The sequence below is a fragment of the Apteryx rowi genome, unplaced genomic scaffold, assembly GCF_003343035.1.
Source record: "Apteryx rowi isolate R43461 unplaced genomic scaffold, aptRow1 scaffold_66, whole genome shotgun sequence".
NCBI classification, from domain to species: domain Eukaryota; kingdom Metazoa; phylum Chordata; class Aves; order Apterygiformes; family Apterygidae; genus Apteryx; species Apteryx rowi.
Genome location: NW_020450938.1, coordinates 2,573,626 through 2,600,935, shown reverse-complemented (window position 1 = coordinate 2,600,935; position 27,310 = coordinate 2,573,626). Strand labels below are relative to the sequence as shown.

General features: G+C 39.9%; 1 protein-coding gene across 1 annotated transcript in view; it reads right to left on the bottom strand.

Moving 5' to 3' along the window:
- The window catches only part of MTR (5-methyltetrahydrofolate-homocysteine methyltransferase), a 50,172-nt gene extending 24,059 nt beyond the window's left edge, over positions 1–26,113 (bottom strand). The window contains exons 1-18 of the mRNA XM_026085110.1: positions 26,049–26,113; positions 23,416–23,630; positions 20,263–20,352; positions 19,287–19,356; positions 18,088–18,180; positions 17,889–17,995; positions 16,527–16,586; positions 14,224–14,318; positions 10,159–10,259; positions 9,744–9,805; positions 8,884–8,951; positions 7,711–7,790; positions 6,402–6,514; positions 4,842–4,982; positions 3,945–4,130; positions 3,207–3,386; positions 2,115–2,231; positions 1,877–2,017 (exon numbers count right to left, since the gene is read on the bottom strand). Coding sequence (XP_025940895.1) covers positions 1,877–2,017; positions 2,115–2,231; positions 3,207–3,386; positions 3,945–4,130; positions 4,842–4,982; positions 6,402–6,514; positions 7,711–7,790; positions 8,884–8,951; positions 9,744–9,805; positions 10,159–10,259; positions 14,224–14,318; positions 16,527–16,586; positions 17,889–17,995; positions 18,088–18,180; positions 19,287–19,356; positions 20,263–20,352; positions 23,416–23,630; positions 26,049–26,085 — 1,956 coding nt within the window. The 5' untranslated portion in view covers positions 26,086–26,113. The remainder of the gene's footprint in view (positions 1–1,876; positions 2,018–2,114; positions 2,232–3,206; positions 3,387–3,944; positions 4,131–4,841; positions 4,983–6,401; positions 6,515–7,710; positions 7,791–8,883; positions 8,952–9,743; positions 9,806–10,158; positions 10,260–14,223; positions 14,319–16,526; positions 16,587–17,888; positions 17,996–18,087; positions 18,181–19,286; positions 19,357–20,262; positions 20,353–23,415; positions 23,631–26,048) is intronic.
- Positions 26,114–27,310: the final 1,197 nt, after the last annotated feature.

Genomic DNA, 27,310 nt, shown 5'->3' with positions numbered 1-27,310 from the left:
GCAATACTTGAAATGACACTGCACATTCTATGTTCTTTGTGCAGAATAAACTGCAGTAATCAGAAATAAAAAGAACATATGCACTTACTGACTGGTGAATACACGTCTGTGTTTAAAAAATTAAAAAAGAATTTAAAAAAGCCTTTACAGAAAAGAATTTAGAGTTATTCCAGTGCACTAAATCAGAGGAAGATCAGAAAAAATATTTGAAAAACGCTCCAAACTCCAAAGTCTTATATTATATAGGCCCTTCCCTTAGTTGTAAGTAAATTATAATGTATCCAGCCTCTTGCATTTCTCCAGAGCCAGGATGATATCCAAATCAACATGCTTAAATTTTTGGTTTCAATAGTATTTTATGCTAACTTTTAATACATCTTTTAAAGATGTTTTGAATCAAGATATTCTTTCTTTTTTGTAACTGGGGACTGTTCTATCCATGCAATAGAACAATTGCCACAAGGAAGAACAGAGATTCCAATTTTTGAAATACCAACAATAGTTTCCCACACTTACAGACCTAAAAGGAGGTGTCCACTCACATTTTTACTTTTCATGCTCCATTTAGATTCATGTTCCACGTTCTGCAGAAACACTACCTAAGCAATCTCTTTCTAAACTTTTTAAAAATATATTTATGTGATTGATCTTCTTCAAATTTAAGTCACCTTGAATTAAGACTTCCTTAACAGAAATGTTTCATTTTAAGTGATCCTCTGAAGTGTATTTCTGTTGCTCTCAGAGATTCATACAGAAGGTATTTAAAATCCCAAATGCCTGTAAGTAATTTCTGAAAATTCCATTAAATAGTGGTCTGTGTATGCTGTGTCAATGGTTGTGTAGCTCTGTCCTTTAAGGCCTTCATCTTTCCACTACGTTTTATTCTTTTGCATGTGTGTGCGTGTGTGTGTGTGTGTGCGCATGTGTGTGTTTTTCTTCTTCCTCTCCACGCAACTCTAAACACCCTAACAGTAAGAATCTTCTTACACACAGAAGATCACTTACAAGTGAATTGCTGAGATACTAACAGCACATTATAAAACCGCCTAGGTACAAGGTGTAGAGAGAGTCTTCCTGTACTGGTTTTAAACATGTTGCCATCATTTCTGAAAAGCAGGTGTAACTGTGGTGCAAGCTACAGAACAAATGAATCTGCACATGTAAACAATGCAGCCAGGAGCTACAAAAAGGGCATGCAACTTTCAGGTGCACTCATCTCTAACTCTAGGAGCCACCTAACCCAGAGAGATTTTTGCTCTTGGCTCTGTTAGAACAGCATTTCACTAATCTTATGGTTGATAATCTGGAACCCACCACAAGTGTAATATGTATCTTTTATCACCACCATCGTGACAGTATCTCATAAACACTAATGAGCTGATCCCCATTTTGACATGGGTGGCATCCTGCACTAGAAGTCTACAGCATAGCCAGGAACCATAGCCAACCACTTAACTTTTCATATATACTCCAAGCAAACCTTTACCACTAAAGAGACATGTTTAACGTCTTTCCCTCCTGCAGGGCACTCGTCGATTGTGCTCCAGCAACAAGGTTTAGTTTGGCTGTGGGTTAGCCTTTTCTGTCTTGATTTTTTAAGAGAACACATATGCAGTCTGATCTCCTGAAGCACCTGAAAAACTCCAGTGCAGGATCTTTCAAGGCACCTGTGAAACTGGACAGGCTCAATCTGTTACAGAGTTCACGTTTTGTTCTTTTTCAGTAACTGAACCGCACACAGTATCAGTAGTAACTTCTAATGCCCACTGTTATATTGGCACATGTTTTATAGGCTGTTCTATCTATCATCAGCAGGGAGGTGCTGAAACCCAGGTGCTAAGCTAACCACTATTCAAAGCTTAAAATTGGCAGTTACCTGAGCATAATGTAAAAGTTTCTCTGTCGCATCAGGATCTTTGTTCCAGATTAGATTCTCACACAGCTGCAGCAAATCCTTGTGGATATCATCATACACTGGCAGATTCCCAGCATTCACAATTCCCATGTCCATGCCATACTGAAAAAAGTATACAGAATCCCCTCACCAGGGCTCTCAGACATAGCCCTGCACATTTGCCAAATGCAAATACATGGGGGCCAAAAGCACACCATACCTTAATTGCATGGTAAAGGAACACCCCGTGCATTGCTTCTCGAATAGCATCCATTCCTCGAAAGGAGAAAGACAGGTTGGAAAGGCCTCCACTTATCCTGGCTCCTGGCAGTGTTTCCTGATGGAATTGTATGTAAATTTTTAGAAAACCTGTTTCCAAAAAGGAAATCTAAACAAAGTAAACAGTCCACAAAACACCTGGTCGCTGAGCTGTGGAGCACTGCCGATGCCCTCTCTTTTTCTCTTTCCTGTTTCAGATCCTTCTACAGTTACTGAAGCTCACGAAAAGAAATTCAAATCTCTACACAAAAAACTACAAATAAAAGAAAAGATCCACCTTAGTTACATGTAAGCAACTACCATGGTATCTGTAGTCACTGGTGCTCTTCTAAATGCACAGCAGCATTCCAGATGTTCCCCCCGGCAGACCTACTTGCGTCTCTTCCCATCCCTCAGCCAGCAAGGCAGGAGCAACCTCCCTGCCCACCTGCATGCCTCAGGAATGGTTAGCTGCTCATGAACTTGAGCTAGCTCATGTACTTGAGCAGCTAATCTTGAGGGAGCAGCCTCCTCCAGAAAGGCACATGCCRACAAAATGCCCTGCGAGGTGTTCTGCTGCTGGCAGAACATCTCCAGACCAGCTTATTTACCCTTTGAAATACAAGGGTACAGCTTCCCTGGCTGTATTCAGGTAATAATCTTCATTTTTGCATCTCCTGATGCACACATTTTGGCTAAACAAAAAGTCAGCTTACTGCACAAAGTCCATCCACAGTAATTGAACCTGTATTAATTAAAAAGAGCAGCTTTCACATACCTTCAAAGAGGTCTTTTTGGCTAGAACACTGAATGTGATTCYTACCTTATTTAATTAGTATAGCATTTTTACAGTAGAGTTAATGTATTGAAATATATTTACAGAACTATTTAAAGGTCTTCTACTGGAAATAAAGCAATATAGGGGAACAGCTGCACTTCACAGGAATACCCCCCCCCCCCATTAATTTAAAATGCTTGTTATTTTGTAGCAGTCAGATTTTTTTTAAAGTAAACCCAGTAAAATACTTTAAGTCAAAATAAGCTTATAACTCACTTTTATGGTTTTAGCAGCATTGATAAAATTCATGGCATATTGGTTATGTTCTTCCATTCCAGTGCCTATGGTCAAAATATTAGGGTCAAATATTATATCATTTGGATTGAAGTACAGTTTTTCCACAAGGAGGTGATAAGCTCTGGTACAGACTGCAATCTTGGTTTCCGTTTCTGTCGCCTGGGGAAGAAAAAGAATTCTTCCTTGAAACTAACAGACAACATGAAAAGCAAAGTCCTCAGATATCAGTTACAGCCCTAGTGACTACAAGATTGGGAATTCCCAATCTGAACACCATGAATATAAGAAAAGGATTATACATAAGAATTTTGTATTATAAAACACCACCACCACGCCTGTATCTGGAGTTTTGATTCTACCCGTTAAAAAAGAAAAAAAAGATTTTGTTCTCCAACATTTCATCATCCTTTGCAAAGTTTAACATTTGGTTTTTGAAAAAAAAAAAAGAATTCACAAAGATTCCCCTCTAATATAAAACTCGATTTCTGAATTAAAAAGTCTTTTGTGAAGGAAGGAAGAGCTCAGCATAGCAGAGTAAGCAAAAAATCCAGTCTTGTGCTAACAGCAGTAAATTTGGAGCAAAACTTGAATTCCTCAAATGGGTGAACAACATAAGAAATGCTTATAAATCAGGGTCAAAAATACTGCTAAGAGCAGAGGCCTCTTTAAATCACCTATGCCAGTGAAAAATATCTCCTTTAACAAAGCAACACTCACCTGACCCACTTCATCAAAAGCCATGACAACCACAGCTGCTCCATACAACTTAATTTTCCTTGCTTTGTCCAGAAAGTCTTTCTCACCTTCCTTCAGACTGATGCTATTCACAATGCATTTCCCTTGGCAGCATTTCAAACCTGCTTCAATCACTGAGAAATTTGAGGAGTCAATGCATAACGGCACCTGCAAATAACACAGAGGTGAGCAAGGACAATACATACAGGTTATGAGTTAAATGTTCCACATGTTGTTTGCCAATTTGGACATAAAAGCAAGCACAATATTTATCAGCTTTTATGAATAAGAAGTTTCTAGATGGCACTTGTTGATTCACTTTGCTTTAAATGCAAACTCAGAGCAAATTTAACTCAAGAGCTTCTACGAATATTCCATCACACAGAGACCTCTCCTCTCTGTATTGTCTTGTGTTTCTGAATGAGATACTTATTTCTAGAAAATGCACTTACTTAGCAGGAGCACCTTTTAGATCGCATATCCCTAGCATTTTTAAGGTCATGCATTRCCTATACATAGACTGTGGCTCAAAATTGTTGGAGCAGAAACCTACACGCAGTTTTAACCAATGAAAAAGACTGACATATGTTTAGTTAGAGAACGTTAAAACGTCAGTTCCTCCAAAAGGCTTTCCTATTACAGTACCTTCCCCTCTTCACTACCGTCCAACACTGCCCCAAGAAAGGCATCAGAACAGGGTGCTCTGATGCCTCTGTTTTTTTTACTACACATCTAATGAAGGATCATTTTATACATCTACACCTGCTTACGAAGCATCTAACCTGGTTACTAAACAAATCAATATCAAAATCTTCTGAAAGGCAGCTTCCAGCTCAACAAGATATTTTGTATTGTGCTTTGGTGCAACTCAGTTACTACCTTTGCAATATCAGGTTCTGAAGAAATCAAGTTACAAAATCTGGTCATAGCAGCAGGGCCGTCCAACATCCCATCGTCCATATTGATATCAAGAACCTGGGCTCCCATCTCAACTTGCACTTTGGCTACGCTAAGGGCTTCCTAAAAAAAAGATTCAAAAACCAAAACAAGTCAGCAGAAAACAGGGCCTAGTCGTTCTCAAGATAACATTTCACTTTCCGAAAAAGTGTGCAGCCCTACAAATTATCAAAATAAAAGYATCCTTTCTTAAAAATTTACAAGGCAATCTGTAAGAGAATAAGGAAATAGTCCTTAATGTACAGCAATACAGAAGTCATTAGCATGGCACAATCGATAACTATTTTATTCACAAAAACACAGCACCAGAGACCTACACGTGCTGATAGTGCCATTAGTTTTAGACAGTTGGTCATATATTTAATTGAAAGACCTAAGATTTGCATGGTAACAAGGATTTCTGATTGCACATGATGACAGGAAACAGTCTCTGTGATGGTATAAAATAAGGGTCTGGTGTCACAAGCTATGCTCTTTTTTAACACAGAGTACTTTATTTTTGGAGGTTGTTCGGCATTTTTTCCAGCTGCAGGATAATCACCAAGTGCTAAGAAGGAAATACTAAAGCTTTCCTTCCAGCCCACATAATTTTCTTTTTTAATCATGCTGAAGATTAAGGAGAGAAAAAAGCAAAACAAAACAAAACAAAAAGGCTTTTAGTTGTTCACAGTCCCTAACGAGCTGCATTTAAGCTCCTTACTTAATAGGTCTAACTTGCTTAATGAATCGTAAGACCTTAAGAGTTAGACTTCGTAAAGCCAAGCTAAAGCTTTAATTTGATCACATCAATTGGAACAGTAGAGCATGTTTTGGGGCAGAACCTCAGCTGGCAAGAAACATTACTGTACTATTTGTTTTAATAAAGTTATAGTAACAATTTACACCAGTAAAGAATGAGCCCTTTGGCCTTTTCATTTTGGCCCTATAGCCATTTCAAGTGGCAATTACTTTCTAAACACCTTTTTCTGTAGCAACTCTCACTTAGCATGCTAGAGCCAGTGATCAAAGTACACACAGATGCAACCATGATGCTGACCAGGACTGGAGAAGGAAGGGGTAGGAGAGTGGGGCTGCAAAGCGGCACAGTCTCTCCCATGTCAGATATACCCCACACGTGTGAGGGAGGAGGGATTACAATCCCTTTCCTTCTTTCTCTCTCCTCTGTAAATCCACCCCAGATACAACACAGACCAGGACATTTTCTATACCATCACCCTGTGTAACTAAAATCAAAATGGAAAATCATGTTTCCTGCAATACTTGTCAAAAAAAGCCCTTGTGAAACCCTTCTTGCACATTTAATAGGAGCTGATAAGCACAGAAACAAAGGGCAGTGAGAAAGTAAATTCTTCTTGTTTTCTTCCTCTTGTAACTGACATAGAGTAGTGCTTTGTGCCAGCAAAAGAAGCAGCTACTAATGCAGTGCAACAGAGCAATGAAAATCAGAGCATTATCTATAAAGATCATTGTTAAAAAATATACTTCGTAGTTGCCTGCCATGATGAGTCTAGCAAACTTCCGTGATCCTGCAACATTGCAGCGTTCGCCAATATTAACGAAGTTGGTGTATGGCCCAATCCTGAACGGCTCCAGACCTTAAAAAGATATTTTTGAGCATGTTTGTAAAAATACAGAAAAGAAAAGAAGAAAAACTGTGCAAGAAAGGCAAAATTCCCCTTCTAATTTGTGACAGACAAATCTTTCTTTCTTTGGGAATTGAGGTTTATCAGCATATGAGGAYATGCACAGATCTAATGAGTAACGAGCAAAGCAATGCAATGAAACAAGTTAATTATAAATACACAGCCACTTCCAACACATATGCCAAAGGTTTCTATGCTTCCTCAGGGAGAGTCAATAATTTACCTGACCCACAGTAAATATTACCTGATTTGTCCAATATAAAATGACATGAAGCCGTGATGCTTTGGGCATCCATGCATGCCTCTCCATTTCCAGCTTATGTTATCTCATGACTCTAGCACCACCAGAGAAGAAGCCCACTGAATTAATTGCCAAACAAAGTGATGGCTCTTAACCACATATCTAAGTTCAGAGAAACCAGGCAACAGCCAAGAAGGACTCTTGGGTAACAGCTCAGTGGTGAACAAACCTTACGGTAGAACAGAGAGGGCTCCTGCATGAAACCATGGGGCAACCACGATTTATTTCACTTATATTAAACTGTTTTGACTTTGAGATATAAAATACAAACCCAAAACGAAGGGTCTGTTTTATTTGAAAACACTGCCCAGTGGCTTAAAAGAAGGCCTGGCTGAATAATCTACAGAGCCAAACTTTTTGTTGTTGTTGTTTAAACAAAGACATTATAGAGCTACATGTATCGCTATAACATTGTCCCAGTGCAGATGGATCCAAGTCTGAGGCCATAGGGGGCAGCTGCATCACAGCAGATGAACTAGGATCTCTCCCCAGCTCTGCCACCAGCTGTAGTCAAATTACCCGACTTCTCTGTGCCTAGCTCTCCCCAGCTGCAAAGTAAGGATAAAGATAACTCACCATTACAAAGTGTCTGAGATTTACTGAGTAAAATATATGCTGGCTTGGTTATATTATACAAGACTGCAATAAATTGTGCCATTAATCCTTTGGATTCAGCTTGAGACAGGCCAAAGCAACAAGGTTTACATCTGGATATACATCCATAAGCTTGCAGGGTTCAGGTAGAACCAGAAACGCATAGCCATTCTGATTAGTGGAGAATAGCAAATACATTTAYAAAGGAAGGTTACATGAGTTAGAAAGCTCAAACTGTTACACCCTGTTTTACCTGACAGCAGCATGTATCCTTCAGAGAGAGAAGAAGGTGGAATGCGAGGTTTACATAATTTCACGGCTTCAGCAATTTTCCTGAGTTACAGAAAGAGGAAGATAAAGACTCTCAAAGGTTTTGAATAAAATTAAACCACTCCAAACAAGACTCTAGCAGAATATACTTGACACACACCCCATATCTCCAATTCAGCCCTTCACAGACAAGGCTAATGAACATGTTTCACTTGTGTGGCCAAAGGCAAAAATATACTCCTGGAAGATCCTATGTAACTATCTGCAGGGAAYGTACAAAGATGAAGATTTATCAAATGTAGAACATTATAAACTATGACAACTGGATGCTCACATGCAGGTAGCCTGATGGATATCAGTACCAGCCTTCAACTACAGTGACTCTTATCCGCATTCATGATTTACTGAGCTGAGCAATTGCTGATTGCAGTGAAACAACACAGGACAAATATCACTCTGTGTCGAGATGCATTTCTCAGATCCCAGAACAACTCATGAAGTTCATGAGCTATTATCCTTCTTTTCACTCCAGTCAGGAACAACACACGCTGTCCTCTGCACACTCATGTACCACCTCCTCCCAGTTTGTATAAGGGTAAAAATGAACCATAAAGGCCCCTTCTCTTTTAAGCCCAAGTGAAGAAGGTAGGGTTTTTTCTGTGCTAGTTCTAGGSAGAAAGATATGAAATACTTCTCCCAACTGGCCAGGACTAACACCAACTTTATAGCACTCCCAAAACCTATTATAGATTTTCCCCCCCTTTCTCCCCTCCCCCAGCCTTCCTTTTACCATCAGAGAAAATCTGACATTTTACCAGCTAGCTAGGGGCCCGAGAAAGAGGAAGAATGTAGAAAGTAAGGGAACAAAGATGGGAACTCTATTCTATCCAATGGTAAAGCAGGAGGAATGGTTCTGGAACAATTTTAGAAGACAAAACAGCAGAGATATAACCTTGTTAGAACCATGCCTCCACCCATTCCTCAAAATACACATGGCTATGAAAGCCAGATTATTTCTACTGCACACACTGCTGCTATTTTCATTCAAGTGATCCATCTTTTAAGGAAACTCTAAGACATGCCACAGAATATTGCTCCAAGGAAACTGCATTTAATCTACTTTTCAATGCATCTAAAATTGTAGTTCATAAAGCACCTGATATGTGCTGGTGTAGTCCCACAGCAACCTCCAACTATATTAACCAAACCATCCAAAGCAAAATTCTGTAAAACGGAGGGAAAAAAAGAATTTAGTTTCAAGTTAATAAAGGTATCTAACATCTATATTCTCCATATATTAAGCAAGTCAGAGGATCACATGAAAAAAAAAAATCAGATGAAGAAACATCAGTACTGTTTTTTTTTCTTAGGATTTGTTTTCAGATGTGGATGCCTAAGGCTAACTGGCAATTTTGATACCTAATTTTAGCAAAGTACATTTGAAACTGGCCCACTTTATGCCCAAGTCCCAGATGAAAACTTGGATGAATACCGAGATCATTGATACTACAGTATAGAATTAACATGCAGAAGATACTGCATTCTTGCTGACACACAGCAAGTCCAACCACACAGTTCTGCCTCACACAGATCGAGTAGCACTTGGAAGGACACCTTGCACTGGAACACCACCAGTATCAGCTGTTCCTACAAATGCAACTCTGTAAAACTCTGCCAAGTTCATAAAAACTGCTCAGCTTTTTGAACAATTCCCAAATGGGCAAGCAAGAATGTAGGAGTGCAAATGAAAAATATCTGCAGATCAAGCTGCAACAAAGCTGTTTAGTGTAGGCAAAGGGAGTCCAAAGTAATCAAGGTTTTCAGAATTACCTAAACAGTTTCTCTTACCCTGGCACCTCAAAAGCACTACTGGCTATAAACAGACAAAATGACATGCAGAGCTACCCAAGGAAGAAACTAACACAGTACTGTAACAAATGCACATAAAATATAAAGATGTATGTCTATGGCTACTAATTTGCCAGATATGACAGGTTTATGAGAAATATTACATACCTTTATATGCTTGGCAGTCACTTCTGGAGTTTCATCATAACCACCAAAAGCATTGGGAAGACCTTGAAAAATAATTTTCCTACTATTGTAATTTGTTTAAAACCTTACAAGAGCACAATTAAATTCCATAAAAGACACATTTAAAGTATCTACACTTGTATGAGAACTACAGTGCCTTGTCACCCTTGCAACCATTACTCAATAGATTATTACTAACTATGCAAGACAGCATTCTGAATTGTCACAGAACTAAAAGTTACTTTTAGAAGCTTAAAAAATTCTTAATTTGCTTTTAATGGTAGCAACAACCTTTTCAAGCTAATTCAACTCTATTATTTCCAATGGGATAGAATGTTTAAATACATTTCTTCTGTATATAAGCATAGGAATATGGGCACGTGCACTCACAACACACCTGCATTGGGGTAACAGATGATGTAGGCCGTTGTACATTTCCCAATTGTTTCAATGAAAGGCCGCATTTCAACTGCCCCTAAAGCACAATTTAAGCCAACACTAGAAAAAAAAAWTTTTTTTTATTTGTAGGTAAAGCACAAAAACACCCATTACAAACAAAAGAGATCAAAGTTAGTGCTGGTAATTACTAATTCCCACAATCATCTGCAAATCAACCACCCTGGTCTCTCTTTTCTTTAATAATCATCAACACAGCAAGACTGGATGGATGGGGGAAGATACCATCTCAGCAAAATGACAAGCTTCTGAGGGTGAAAGAGAAGGGCAAGGGGGAGTCCCCAAGGAAGGGACTGAATTGAATTGGGAATGGTAAATCAAGATTTCATTTCAAAGTGCAGGAGGAAAGTGGTGGCATTCTGACAGCAACTATAGCAACATGACAGCTCTGTACTTTCCAGAGGAGAGAGAGAAGGGGTGGAATGAGAATGACAGAGTGAAAAGGAGTTCTGTGTTGCAGGAAGAAGTATGAGAAAAGTTGAAAGATCAAAGAATTGCCTCAAACTGTTAACTTATAATTTTCTTTAAAATTTGCACATAAATTTTGTCAACCCTAGAAGAAACTGAGTGCATCCCTGAAGATGCCTTATGGCAGCATTAAGCTTTTGCATTGAATCTGCTCAGTGTATTATCCTGCATCTTAGTGACCTAGACAGCACTACAGCAGGAATCTTTTCACATGAATAAGCTTCTTAAACAATTTCACCACTATAAGAGGTACAACCCTGTTTTCTTTAATTCAACCACAGATACATAAGTGTGACTTGAACTCAAAATGACTATATTGATATTAAAAAGGGAAACTTTTCTTTCATAAAGTATGTCGGAGACCTTTTACAGATGTTTCCTGATCACTCTGCACCATTCTAGTAGCCATCCTAACAGCTCTGCAAAACTCAAAAGGTGCTCACAGTGCAGCTGGAAGAAGAAGATGCAAAAAAACTTTCTCCTTTCCTAGAACAGTCTCAGGGAGGACACAGGCTGGAGGAGATAAGATCCACATCTCCCAGCTAACTGAACAACAGGCCGCCTCAGAAGTAGCAAAATTAATAAAGTGCACATATGCCCACTCAGCTTCCCAGAGGTGAGAAGCAATAAAGCCCTGCACAGGACTGGGAGCACAAAATGGCTTTTACTTTTCTCCTGTTTCCTAGGAGCAGGTAGGGGGTTTCGTATTGATAACTACACAGATAACAGCAGCAAATACTTGCAGCCCGATTCACCTGTTGGACAGAATGACAAAACCTTGAGATGCAAGGGGCTCATAGCACCATCTGAGAGCAGGGACCTGAACACTGAACAGTCAGTTTCCTGAACCAAACAATGCACAAACCCCTTCTTCCCACAGCTTGTTTTTTTTAATAGCCACATCTACCTCTAAAATGTTTTTTCCGATGCTTTTTGTATGGGCCATTCTACTTATACAGAAGAGGTTTTAAAAGAATCCTTTATTTCCATCTCCCCATTTTGTGCTTACATACATTTAAATCATTCACATAGATCCCCCAGATATATAGAGCATGTACTAAATCAGGGAATACACAATTACAACAATGAAGATCTGGAATTTATTGCAGTGTGGGCTCATCCTTTAGGATTACTGAAGCAAAGCAGGCTAAGAGTTGTTAATGAGACTGTCTGTCTTAATCAAATGTAGATGAATGCAATGTATTTACTACTGTTAAGCCACGTTCAATTTACAAGCCTCCAGCTCACACTTTCTCCCCCTCTCCCCTCGTAAGATAACTGTCTTTCATATTAGGTAGCTTCATTACTCCCTGCCTCATCTCAGATCCATCTGACTGTTTCTGAGTATTGACTCATCTGTCATTCTCTTTACCTCATCTCAGCAGTGAGATACCGTAAAGCAAGCTGGCATACTCAGCAAATGAGCACTTTTTGATCTTCTCACTTGACTTACTGTGTACCAGCCCTCCAGAACGCCTCCAGACTGCCTGAAGGATTGCCTGCCGCAGGGGTAGTTAACAGATCTATGAGCATGGCACCATCCATGCCTTGTTTCAACACTATGCAATCAAACTAAGCACAGACATGTACACTCATTCAGAAGCAAAAAGTAGCTTCCACTGCCAGCATCATCTTCACGTGCCACTCAGCATCATTATGAGAGAAAATATTTGAGAAAGCAAATCCATTAGCCCGGCCTCAAAAGCCAGCAGTCTGGAACCAGGCAGCTGGTACACTATCATTGCTAGTGTAATAACCATCACACCCTCACCTTGAAAATCATCTCTCCCTTGCTCATTTCTTCATAGCATCCACTTATCAGCTCCTGTGAAAGCTAAAACTGCAGAGCACCTTTGGGATCAGAACAAACAATACATTAGGGCCCTGAACTCAAAGAATGTCTTCTTAACACTACCACAGTAAAAACAATCACAGGATCTGAAATAGCACAAAGGGAACTCATGCCACATCTGAGCACCCTTCATAGCAGCCTGCCACCCATCCTTCAACACTCCTTTAAGAACAGTTCACACATTTCTCAGCCACTAGCTACATCAACAGGACACAGATCATATCCTTTTTAAATGGGCCTCAAACCAAACTGATTTAAGGGCAATGCATCACCCTGAATAGGACATGAAACCCAACTGGAAACATGCAAACAGATATAAGATGATCCCTATGATACTATTACTAAATGGAGACAACCAGCTTCTCCTCAACCCTAAAGTCACTGTGTACCAATTTGGCAGCAGAAACAGAATTAAAACACAATGTGCTCCTACATTAAGACCCTTTTGCCACATTGCTATATAGTGGCCTTCACATAAAAGAGAAACAAGCTCTAAACATTCAAACACATAAGACAGCTTTTACAAAAAAATGGTTTAATAAATTCCTGATTTCTGCTCCAGTGCCCTTCTCTCCTCTTCAGAGGCATCAGAGGCAGACTCATGCCAAATATGGATCGCTAGGCTGTGATGCTGAGTGAAGGAGTCAGCTACCACCCTGTTCCAAGAGGCTCCATATGTTACTTCTGGAGCACCGTCTGGTCTGGGAAAGTGGAGCCTCAAGGGCAGTCAGGAAAGCTGTGAATGCAGTCTTCTGCTTTTGTATCACCAGGATGACAGATTGCAAGTTTTAGCTGGAATTTTGTTGTAAAAACAAACAATGGCTCATCACAATGTGCTTGGCATGCACTGCTACCAGTGAGTCAAATATTTTAAGTTAGGTGTCTTTTTGCTAGAATATTCTATTTTCAGTGTAAATTTTCATGCAAAGAACTAACCTGAAAGAAGAAATGTAGGAAAGGAAGAAGAGGGAAGGAAGAGGCAGAAAAGAACATAGAAACACAAAAGACTAGAGAAACAGAATATTATGCAAATTAAACATGCAAGATTGTACAATGACCAAAATCTGCTATATTTTGCTTCTTCACAGCTCTAATTTTATACCTATTTCATTTTTTTTTGCCTGAACAGAAAAGAATGTAAGTAAATGGAAGCATCAGGAACTTTCAAAACAGCAATGCACTTTGAGAAAAACTCTTGTGAATGTATGCAATTTGATAAGAATTTAGAAAAAAGAACACCAGAAGGAAGTATTATGATTTGCTCTTTCAAGCCATCCTGAAACATTTTTGAATTGGTATTGCTTCCCTCTAACAAAGAGATGTAGGTCCTGCATACATCAGGAATTAGCTCTTTGCAGAATTTGAGACAGTGGGTGTCAAATCAAAGTTTCAAGAGTTTTTTTTTTAATGCTGTGACCTAATTGTGATTTCAGTGGCTGTTATAAACAGAAAAAACAAACAAACAAACAAACAAAAAAATTTAGAACAATGTTTTAAAAGGAGTTTAGCATTCTTTGGAAACATAATTCCTGCCAAGGGAACAGTAACAGAACAACACACTAGCAACATACATGACTGAATATGATCACAGCTAGTATATCTTTGATTTTGCTGTAAGCAAGGAGTTCAAATAAAAAGAATCACAATCTACAAATAACTTACTAACATAACGATGCATTTCCTTACCAAAGTGGCTTACTGTGGGAAACACTAATGATGAACGCCTCTCCTGTCTGGCCTGAGAGAATGCGCCCACTCTTATCTACAATAGTTCCAGACACCTAAATATCAAAGGGACACAGAGAAAAGGGAAGAATTAAATTAACAATAAAGACAAGAGTTTATAAGGTTTAACTGTTAAAAGTCAAAATAGATGGAACTGTGTTCCACTCAAAGTGATGAGACACAACCCAAAGAAAAAAAATTAAATCTTCTATMCCCTGGAAGCCTTTAAACCTTTGACCAATCAGTTTTCTCTCTCTCAACAACAGCTACCACAAACCACTCAACAGCCAGGCGGCATTAGTACTGCAGTACCACTCTGATGGCCTCTAAACCTAGGTGCTTGAAATTAGTAGTGGTTACCCATTTATTTAGGCAGCTATCAGCAGGCACAGCGCCTCTCATATTCCTTGCCTCCTCCTTTAAGTTATTTCAGGTCTCAGGACTGCTATTAAGGGTTGTTTTTTTGGGGAGGTTTTGTGGGTTTTTTTTTTGGGGGGGGGGTGGGGACAAGAGAGGGGGAAATGTTAAACAAGTGACTCCTTTGGTCACAGGGGAACATCAGCTATGTTGCAATCTCCCAGCAGACACACATCTACTAAGTACTATACACAGAGAGAGATGTGCAAATAATAAATAATGTCTTGACCCCAAGTAACAATAACCATGTTGAGAACTCAGAATTCCAAGAGCATTTGAATGATCCAGAAAAGACTTTCTACATCTATACAGTATTGCCCTTTTCCAGGAGCTGGAATAGGTTTTGCCTTAGAAGACTCCATGCAAAGGTAAACCCATGATGTCCTCCAAAACATGCCTTAATGCCGATGCTATTTTGCTTCAGCAAACTACTCAGTCAAGGTGACCAGTGGAATCCCAAAGAATGCTGTGCTAGAGATTGTACTCTTCAACATATTCATAACTGAACTGAAAAGGGAGTAGAGAATGAGGCAGCCAAGCTTACTGACAACTCTATTCAGAATAATGAAGACAGAAAGCCTACTACAAGAAATCAGAAAACTCTCACTGTATCAACTAAATGGAAAATAAAATAAATTGAAACTCACTGTTGATAAATACCAAGTGGCGAATGCAGGAAAAATTCTAACTTTACATAATGACACATTCTGAACTAGCCCTTACTGCTCAAGAAACAAATCTGAGTAACAGGAGAAAGTTTTACGAAGACAAACTCAAAGCTCCCTACCAGTAAAGCAAGTGAAATGGCAGGAACTACCAAGAAAGAAATGGAACAAGGCAGAAAATGTCACTGTGCTATCACACAAATCCCTGCTGCAGTTAGACTACTCTATGCTATTCTGATTCCCCTTTGATTCAGGGAAGTTGCAAACAGAAAGGTGACAAGCATGATGAAGGAATGGTATGGAGCAACTAAACAGACAAGGACTCTTCAATATGGAAAAAAAAAAAAAGGTGACTAAGGGAGGATATCATAGAGATCTATAAATGCCATGACCACATAACAAAGAGAAACACAGAACAGCTGCTCACTAGCTCTTTTAAGCAAGAAAGGGAGAGACACCAAAGAAGTTATCAGGTGGAACAGCCAAGAGTAAACACACTTTCGCACAATGCATTAAGCTGCAAAATTTACTGACACTGAATTTTGTGGATGCCTGGGTCCCACAACAGTTTGAACATGGGTTCAAGAAAGGAATAAACATGTTCAACAGAAGATATGAACAGATACAAACTGTAGATCAGAAAGCCAGAGCTGCAAACTACAGAAAGCTGGAAGAATAAAAAAAAACCTTTCAAAATAAGCTTATCCTGTTTTTGTATTTGTCCCTATGCATTCATTATTGCCCACTGTCAGAGAAAGGCATTAGACAGACCTTTTTTGACATAAAATCACCACTCTTATACATCTATCGCTTGAATATTTGCAAAAAATTACTTAATTTCATCTTTGAAGAACTGGTTCTTATTATACCTTGGGAAGTAAGCCTGAAAAAGTCCTATTACCAGCTCTTTTTCTTGTATAAATATGCAGACACAGGAATGAAGTCATTCCTTAAGCTTCAGTTTGATAAGCTGGATGGAACTACTTAAGGCTGATTTCATGAAATGCTTCCCATATAAGTTTCTCCTGACACAACCATGTGACAGGAGAGAAAAGCACATTTCTAAGACAACACTGACTTCCTTCATTTCAAGCTATATTTCAAAATGCCTTTATCAACTGCCACCTCCATCTAGTTCAGGAACTGGGCCTAAGTATAAGTAAATAAGCAATATATACTTACAAATATTGGTCGGGGATCGTACTCTTCCTCAAACAACTTCTGGAGAGCAAAAAGAGCTGCCTATAGAATAATAAATTGCAAAATGTTAATGACTGATTTGGGGGTTATTCAGTTCATTTTTTTGTCTGTTTGGTCTATTGCACACAAACACCTTTTTTTTTTTCTTTTTTCTTTTTTTTTTTCCCCAGGTTTTTGTGGCTCTTCATATAACTTGCTACTTCATACTGCCTGTGAGAACTTAGTGCACTCAAAGGTTTCCCTCACCTCTAACATCTAGATTTTCAAACATATCTTGGTAACAAGGAGAAAGTAAGTATCATGGAGTAACCGAATAAGATCAGGGCTTTTATGAACCCCAAATCACATGAGCCTATACTCATCAATCCTTTCTGCAGAATAACCCCCACCCTCAAAATGGCTGTGTATACTATTCTCAGCATATATTAACTGCCCTTGAATGTGATGAGGCATGCAGCCTGGAGAAGAATTCTAACCCCCACAGATTGTAACAGTAAGGACTGCAGTGGCCCCCTGGAAAGGTCCTGAAAACTTCCTGACTCCCTAGGAAATTCCATGTGAATACAAACTTCCTTCAGCATTGCCAAGCCTATGGGGTCCACGACGAGCCTCTATGAAGACTGGTCAATTCTGCAAAGGATGAGTAATTCCACTGCACATCAGTCTGTGGCAAACACCTGAAGGAATGCTATGTGCATATCCAGCCACACTTTTCCACATAAAATTGCAAGACAGTTAAAAGCTACCTAACAATTCCATCACTTGCATTGAGCAATTATTTGAAAAATGAGGAGGTATCAAAATCAGATGAATTTTAGCATAATTCATCACCTGCTTTAACCCCATGGTTCCCTGTCCCTCCCCCCCCCTTTTTTAATAAAGCTGCCTGCAAAGTGTCAGAGTTCCCAAAAAACATATTTTAACAGGACTGTCTCACAAGCCTTCCTACTCCTGCAATCAGACACACTGGACATCCTCTCTCCAGTGTGTAACACAAGCATCCTTTGGATAGACATGCTTACACTGAAAAATAAAAACATCAAACACATTCAGAGGTGTCTTGCAATACAGTAGTGCTGCTTGGAATAAAAGTGGACAGCTGGCACAGATAGCCAGAAAGACATTAACAGCATATATTAAAAGGCAAAGGAAAAAACTGTGGAAAAGGTTGTTTTATCATTAAAAAAAAATATTTCCTTACGTTTTATCTGCTTACAATGAACTGAAGTCTTTTCATGCGTTTAATAAGCAGTAGCTGATAGTTCTTTCAAGTACCATACTGAATTTACTTAGGCAGTTCACCAAATACTTATATTACTGAGGATTTTTTTCCAGGAGTCTCACCTTAGCATTGGCTGTATCAAATATTGTTTCTACTAACATGATATCCACTCCTCCATCCAAAAGTCCTTTGGCTTGTTCTGTATAGGCTTCAACCAGTTCATCAAAAGCTGTAAAACAGAAATTATGCTAACATTACCTGGAAGTATCTTTTTTAAGTCTATTACCTAAGTTAAGTAACTTGATTGTTACAAATACTTACTGATGTTCCTGTAATCTGGTCTTTCCACAGAGGGGGACACAGAGAGCGTCCTGTTTGTTGGACCCACGGCTCCAGCAACATATCTCCTAATTCCTAAACCAAGAGAGAGCAAAAAACCCCAACTTACCTTTGGTTTCACAATGACAGTCATATCATTAGAAAAAACCTCCAAGGTCTCCAAGACATAGATATTATTCAAAGGTGAAGAACTATCATACAAGAAACTCCTGTCTCAAAGCAAGAATTTACTTTGCTCTGGATAGCATATATGATTACCCAGCACAGCTGACTTCTTTGTTTAATTTTATCCCACAAGATGTTCTGTATATACACACGCTACAGAAAAGAACATTTAAGAAAAAGGCAACTGCAAGCTATTACTTTACTCAAATTTTCTTTAAAGTATCATTTGTCTCTTACATAGGAAGCCTCACTYAGCTACTGCAAATGCACTGCACCAAACTATTCTGGAATTTTTCATTACATATCATGACTTGGATACTCATCCAAAAGAAAAAAAAATTTTTTTTAAAGCATGTTTCAAATCTTACATTTTTGTTGCATATTATGAATCACATCAATAAGGTGGTATCTGGACACACAGTAGCACTATTAGCTTGAAATACACTTTGATGCTAGAATACAAGAACAAATTTCTTGTCTTTGAAAGAAGGCATTAATAAAGCCACAAAGGTAAAAGACTATGCATTTACAGGTGATGGTCAGGTACTAGGAAAATTCCAGCCATTGTCGAGCTCCTAAAAAAAAGAGATTTACACTAGGAGTAACTGGTAATCCACATCCACCCAGAGTCAATTATCCTAATTCTGTATTAAAAAGATGAGAGCTGTATCTTACAAACCTAAGCTACTTCTAACAGTCACTACCGAATTTATCTTCTCTAAAATGCATCTGAAGACCTTCAAGTCATTTTGCAAGTGTATCTCTTGCAGTCTAAAGCAGCTGGGCACAGGACAGTCATCCTGCAGACCATACTAAGGACCACACCTTGCAAAAATGCATCTCTTTCTTCATATGACACCGATTTCAGCAAGATTGTTACTGTGTGCTCGTCTCTGCAGGCTGTGTCCCTGTGATGTAAACCACAAAGTTACCCTCCATCTAACAACTTTCCAAAAATTGTAGCAAGACAGTTAAAAAACATAAAGGAATAAGAAATTAAAATAAATATTGCTCACCTGTCTGAGCAGTTACATCATCTGCTGCTTTTCTGGCCACCTGTGCTGAGACTCTGTTTAACTGATATGCCTAGAACAATTACAGAAAATTACCAACAAACTCTTAGCTCTGTACAGAATACCTCTTCCTCAAAGAAACACAACTCTTTCATTAAGTATCTGCAGTGTACTCTGAAGGCTCCCTAAACCAGAAAAATACACACATGCACTATTATAAGACCTCAAAGGGAACAGTTTTATACATCTGAGCAACAGCATCACATGACAGAACTCATCCCACATATGTCTCACCCTACAGCTGCTAATAGTAAAATTTAATTCTGCAACATACTAATTAAACCCTACTGAAGTCAATGGAAGCTCAAGAGCAGGAYATTAAGTGGATAAAATTAACCTACTTTTAAAATGACTTTTCATTCAGGTGGCATATTTCCATTTATTTGCTTTCAAAAATATCTCCAACCTCAAAACAATATAAACCACAGAATAGATAAAATAAATGCAAACTTAAGAGGAGTTCCACATAGCACAATCCTCTCCTGCCTGCAACAGCTCTCTGGGCCAGAGAGCTGAGCRCACAGACATTGACCGGGAACAAGCGGTTCCACCATAGCACTTGGCAAACTGGAAGCACTGAAGCAAAACGTTCCTGTTCACAGAACTAAGACCTTCTGTGAACRCTCAAACAAAATCTAGGCCAAATCACTACTGCCTGTGCCTCCATCAACACGTGGCATGCTATGACTGTTACACATAACAAGCATAATTGTTTTCTTTCTCTTGTCTACAACAATGAAAATGAGCTGCAAAGACACTGGGATGATCTCTGGCTGTCAGCAGAAAGCCTGGTCACATAGCTCAAGAGACAGCATGCAGTCAACACAATCCTGATGGACTCTGGGACTAAGCTAGTCTTGGCTGCTGAGCCAAAAATCTTGATTAACATTTTAATGCCTAAATAGATCAGAATTCTTACCAAATGCTCAAGGCCATAGTCAGCTTGTGCAACTCGGGTGCTGCTGAAAGTGTTAGTTTCAATGATGTCAGCACCTGACAGCAAGTATTCCTGCAAGACAGGAAAGAAAAAAATATATATATATCCCCAGCACTTCCAGAACCGAGATCTGGAATGAAGGCCCCCCGATTATTTTGTCACATTCAGTTGAAAGAAGTCACAAGTCATCTCCTAATTCAAAGCAGATCAAATTCTAAGTCCTTACTCTAAGTCTAAAGCACAAGGTCAAAGCAATAGAAGTGTTCCATATAACAAGTTTTCAGCGTTTTAGTGTCAGTCACACTTTCTATTAACAGGTGACATTTACAGAGTCAGCTCCACTAGTGACTTCATAGCCTGGAGCAGACTCTACATTTTCAAACAGGGACACAGCGAGGAGCAGCCCAATTGCCATCAGCAAGCAGGGTCTGCTGTGGGCAATCCCAGAAAAGGCAGTAGTTATATAACAAGCGAGGGATAGAAAACTTAAAACATCATGGAGGGAGTTGCACAGAAGAGCATATTGGGACAGAATACAAGCTTTGGGAGAATTATGGTTTGTGCAGATCACATTTAAACTTTAACTAATGGCCCAGACTCACAAAAATAATTAAGTGTTCCACTTCAGTTATTTGTCTAACTCCCTGTGAAGTAAACTGAAATCAATGTAAATTGAAATACTTCTGTAGATTCTAGCTTGCATTTTGATGACCTTTATCAACTACCTTCCTTTTTCCCTAACTACTCTTGCTGATCAGGTTAACTCTTCAGTGACAGGAACATTATCCATCCACATATTTAGGAAACACTTCCTCATTTCAGGCACCACTGAAGGTATAGAAAAAAAGAACCACCCTATTTTTCATTCTGAGACAAGAGTACATAAAATCATATATTGGAACATGATTTTAATCCACCAGTATTCAATTTATTCCACATCTGTGGATTTATAACAATAATTAAGAGGAAACTTCAGGCTGATGTATAAGCTTTCTGTAAGTGCCCCTTTAAAGATCAAAACTGAACTAAGCAAGCTCAGGGAGAATCAACTGTTTCTTAGATATTTTTGTATAACTGGGAACAACAATCACTGTAATGCCTTTCCAATAATTTGACAGCATTACTGCCCTTTATCTATTAGGTTTGAAGAGAAATGATTAGAAAAAAAAAATCTGCTTCAACACAAGTAAACAAGTTATGTTACATTGTTTCCCCTGCACATTCAAGGAGATAAAGACATTTCAACTATTAGTGAATCAAAAATAGTGATGCAACCATTAAAAACATACCACTGGGATTTTCCCTTAAGAAGCAGATGAGCTCAAGAGATATTAGGACAAATAAAGTCTTGATCCAAATGACAATGGAACAGAATTAAATTTGCTTTAAAATGTGTTTTGCTGMGAACTGATATTGCTTCTCTCAACTCTTTCTCCTGAATATGTATGGAAATACAAATATGAGAATATACAGACTCCTATATATATGCAAATAACCAAGTAATGGAGTTTCAGAACATCACCTAGACTGATGAGTTTCACTACTTTTTTAAGAGAAAGATTTGTTAAATGTGTATAGCCTTGTGTATAGTTCTTTTGTATAGTTCAGAACTTTATTCTGGCAAACACCTTTACAACTTTACTGTGTACCACCATAATAGGAAGTAGTATGCTCTAAACAGGAAAATCAGTTCTGTCTCTGAAAATGTCACCTATCTTATCACTGAATCTTACTTTGCCAAATAAGGTACAGTTAATATTTCTTTTTAAAGTCACTGATTTCTGAGATCTGATTCACTGGACCATTAAAAAAATAAATAAAGAGAAAAAAAGAAAAGCATATGATGGGATTACAGTTACTCTATAGAAATATTTTCATCTGTTAATTTGAGTTCTGTCCACTCCTCAGAAAAAATACCCACTGGTAGCTATAAAATATGAAGACACCACTGATGGCTCAGAAAGCTCCTGACCCACAAGTTGCTGCAGGCATGAGGATCACCACAGACTTGGTCTTTTCTTCCACTCTTCCTAAAGCACCTACAACTGGCCATTGTCAGAGACAGGACAGCAGGCTACCAGTGGTCTAATTCAAAATACTCCTTCTCAAGTAGTGTTCCATCTTGCTAAACCTGTAAAAATTCAACTGTTATACCAGTTTACCTAATTAATATTACAAGCTCAGCAGCCTAGTGAACTTCTAAGGGTCACAACCACAACAGCTTAGTTAACAGGCTAGGGACTAAACTCAATCTAGAAATGTTTCCTCCTCAAATTTCTACACGTCAATCAAATTTCTATAGGTCAATTTCTATAGGTCGCACTGATTCTTTTCAATTCTTGTCATTCTTAAAGACCAAAAGTTAGAATGTGAATATAAAAATATAGAATGCATACCAAGCTTCACAACTGTAGGTTAATTATGATTCTAAGCAATGAAATATTGATCTTTTTAGTAAGTGATTGGAAAAACAGATGTGAGGCTTCAACTGTATAACTAGTTTGCAACGGTATTTGAATGTTCTAATTACTACAGTAAGATCCATAAATATCTGCAGCTCAAGAAATAAAAGACAAGTCAAAAAGTCTTAACGATGATATGGAAATAATAAAATCTGATTGCAAATTCCTAAAGGTCAACCCATTTATTCTATGGGCCACAAATCAGTATTCTAGGAGACAGCACATAGAAACAGGTATACTCAAGCTCTGTGGAGAAGTCTGCTTCAGACTGTCACATTTAACAGCTCTTTAGTGCACAGTTATAGAAACACACACGTAGAATCCAGATTTGTCCTACTTAGATGCACTTTAAATGTTAGCTGAGGAGAAGGAAAGGAAAGAATAATGAAAGAAATCAGAATCTACAATTAATAGAAATGCATCAGGAATGTAAGTCAAAAAAAGATTTAAAAACAACACTGGCTGGGTGATGTTAGAAACCAAGACACAAATGCTGTTCCTACGCAACGAGAACAGTCAAATCTGCTCTTTTTTTTTGACGTGGTTACCTAGCATTCTCCTCCACATCCCCAGCAGACTCCAGAGAGCCAGCAGCCTGGGGAAAGGAAGGGAAGCACAGAGGTTGAATTCTCCTTCCATCTCTTGTCAAGAGACAGAAATCAAAACACCCTACCTTGTGAATGCTGCAAACGATATCAGGTTGAGTTATGCTGAGAAGGTCATTATTGCCTTTCAGAGGCTTGGAATGATCTTTAAATTCATGCCCTCGGAAATCCTCTTCTGATAGGGCATGCTGCTGGATCATGGTACCCATGCCTCCATCCAAAACCATTATCCGCTCCTGCAGAACCGATTCAATTTCCTCTCTCACACTCTTCTGGGTATTCACTGTAAGAAAATAAACCCAGAAGTTAAGCAGCTTTGAAATTCCATATGTACATACTTCTGCAACCTGCGTTCTTCCAGTTTAAGAAGCAGAATAAAATAACTAATCCTCTATTGAAATCAAACCATAATTGGTTTACTTCACCCAGAGCAGAAATCACTTAATGTCAGGGAACAACTGCATCTATCCAAGTAGAATTAGAATTAATTGGTCTTTTGCCTAAGTACAACAGTCACCTGCATACAGTCAGCTCCAGAAACAGAATACTGAAAGTTCACAAGGGCATACACTAAAGTCTTTCTACAATCTAGTTTCCAACATGGAAAAGTATGACAATTTCTATCGCCGTAACATTAAAAAAAAAAAAAAAGGAAAACGCAAGACTGCCTCTTTTTGTACCAGAGACCATACCATAAATGGTACACAACTGCAAAGCAGAAACCAGTAAACTTCATTTAAAAAAATTTCTACTTTAATTGACTATACAGTAATGATGCAGAGAAAGAAAAACTGAGCAAGCAGAGACAGTTCTTCAACTGCAAGCACCTCTGAGTCCTAAATTCACAGATAGTCACAGGACCTCTTTCTCCTTCCAAGATTAGAACAGTAAGTAAAGATTTCGCACTTCTACTAGTTAGCAAATGCCCAGACACACTAATAGATAATGCCCAGGCTTTATAAAGCTCTTTGTACAAACACAGGAAGATCTTCTCTTGCTCCACAACAATGCCAGAAGAAAACTAATGTAGCAAATCATATGCTAGTAATAAGGTATTGGATAGGGTAAGTCTAATACTGACTGAAATAGAAAGCAACAGATATTGCAGAACTGTCATTAGGAATGAAGATATAGTATTTTAATGCTTTGAGATCTRAAAGTCCAACCCATACATAAAACAAAACCCAAAACACTAATCTGAGACCTTAAAAAACAAACAAACAAACACCCCACAAAACTGTGGCATCTCTTCCTTCTTTGAAACAAAGAGAACCTTATCTTCATTTTCCTCTCTAGAATTTACATAGGATCATTTCAGAATGAAGACACACTCATATGCACACAACAAAATATTCCAACTCTTCTCTGACTTGCCAGCACTTCTCAAAAGCATTACAAATACCCTCTATCGTTTCCTGCTTCAGTCAAACACCCTCAGTTCTGCAACAGCAGAACAGTCACTAGTGACGGATGCTTGGTTTGACCCTATGTGGCGTGGGAAAAGGGACAGACAGGTCAAAGCCACTTGTGCCAGAAGAGTCTGGAAGAACCTCACAACACAAAAGCAGTTTCGAGAGTCAGTGAGGTGCTAAGACCAGGCAACCTCAGCTATGTATTTTATATCTATATAAAAGATCGTAAAAGGCTCCTTGAATCAATTACACTCCCCTGCTGTCACAGGCACCACCTTCAATAACAGCAGCATCAGCGGAGAATACCTCCATGGGTGGCAGCTGCATGCAACTCTGCAGAGGGGATGACTGCAGGCCACTTTAACAAGCCTAGGGATGCACGCCTGGACTGAAGCATAGGCGAAAAGGCAGGCATCCCCTCAGAAATACTAAAAAGCAACGTGCTTGGGATCTCTTCATGTAGCAGAATCGCTGAAAGCACCCACCAAAAGAACTGTCCATTTAAAATACGGCAATGTCAATTAGAAGCTAACTTTCCCTCCCCTCTCCCATGTCTTTTTAATTATTTTTGTAATCTAAAAAATGGATTTTTTTGCTTAGTCAATGAACAGATAAAGGTGGAGCACACACAGGCCCTACGTCAAAGCAGCAGCATCACAAAGCACTCTTTTTTTTTTCAGCTTAACTCTGTCCACCAGCCCCATGTGGGCTTACAGGCACTTTAAAACTCTTTCCAGATCAAGCCCTTTTCGCGCAAAGCACTGATTACGCAAGGGAGTGGCTAAGGGCCTCTGAAACAAATGTCCTTATTAAGTAACACCATCAACGTTGAACTTTTTGGTTGGTATAATACTTTTAAATGCATGCTGTTCAACGCCTCTGGACCATAAACGCAGGTTTTATCGAAGCGAAACATTACAAACGGCTATCCCTATGTTACCCGCACTAGAACTGCTTTAACTGGGGATTTTGCTACGTTAGGGCCACGCGTGACCACAGAGGCGCGAGCGGCGCAGGCAGACTAGCCGCCTCCCGCGCCACGGGCTGCCGGCCGCCGCCGCAAAGCGCATGCAGCTTTTCTCCCGAGGTGCCCAGCTCCCGCCGCCGCACCCCACGCGCGGCCGCGTGGGGCTCCAGCTCGGCTCCCCCCGCCTCGTCCCACGCGCGGCGGCGGCGGCGCGCGTGGGGGGAAGGGGCAGGTGGCGGCCCCGCCCGCGCCGCGCTCCCTGCGCGCGCGCAGACCCCTCTCTCCCCTTCTCCCCCCGCAACGGTCGCGCCGCGCGCGTTACCCGGCGGCTCCGCGCCCGCGTGCTGCGTGGGCGCCATACTGCCGAGACGTCACCGGCGCTGCGCGGGCCGCAGGGAGGGGAGCAGGGCCCGTGCGCGTGTGGCGGGGCGGGCACGAGCCGCGGGGCTGCTGCRTCAGCCCCTGACGCTCGAGCGCCGCGCCGCCGGCAGGTGGGGGAGGGAGCGCGCGCTACCCGCCGCGCGCGGCGCCGCGCAGCGAGCGACCGTTGCCGCAGCCGGCGGCCATGGGGGGAGGGCGTCCCTGCTGCCGCCAGCGCTGCCTGCCGCCTCCCCCTTGTGGGGGCAGCGGGGCGGCGGCCGCAGGCGTCAGCTGGCCCCTGAGGGAGCCGCCGGCACGGCCCACGCCTGCGGGGCTCGGGGGGCTGCCCTGCGCGGGCGGCTGCGCTCACTGAGGTCTGCTGTTCGCCAAAGCTGAGGGCGATTTCGCTCTTGGAGACCTCTGCCCCTTGGACGGCTTTGGTGGGATTAGGCAATACACACTGGAGTTGTCGCAAGGTGGTTGGCAGCCACAGCAAGCGGGCTAAAAACTAACCTGAGAAGTTGGTTTGCTTTCCTTTTGTGGCCTGAGGATTGCTGCTCTTAACCTTACGGCAGGAAAAGGAAAACAAACCATGGTCTTACCTTCTGAGATGATCATTAAATGCCATTAGCTTTAGGTGCCCCTGTAGTTACTGGAGAATAATTGTGCGGCTGGGCAGGGCTAACCAGCTCTCACCTGCATTGGGGTAAGATGGGAAAGTAAGTCTTTGAAATGACAAAAACAATCATATTGTAATTAAAGACTTCTTAATGTCATGAGAGAGGCAAATGCGTCTTAAACTGGAAGACGGAGACTTGAATATAATGGATTACTGGCAAATGAGACTGGAAACAAATTTATACTAAATGAATTGAGTAAACTAAGGCACAGTTTGACTGTTGAACAACATGAATAATGTAAGTCCTAGTTTGACATTAGAGTTTGACTTCTTTTCAATGATGATGCATCCTATCGACTTATTATCTGAGAACCCACATTGTAAATGAAATAAAAACATCTGTTACAGCTGCAGATCAGCCTTTCAAAAATTGCATTGAGAATAGCTAATGCTTGAGTTTGCCAAGAGTCAGAATAGCTCAAGGAACTCACCAGACTCAATTTAAGTATTACTAGTTCAAATGTCAGTAATAACCATTCATGGTACTGTCATTTAAACTATTTCAGTGTTCAAAACATGGAAAACTAAGTATGTAAGGTGGATAT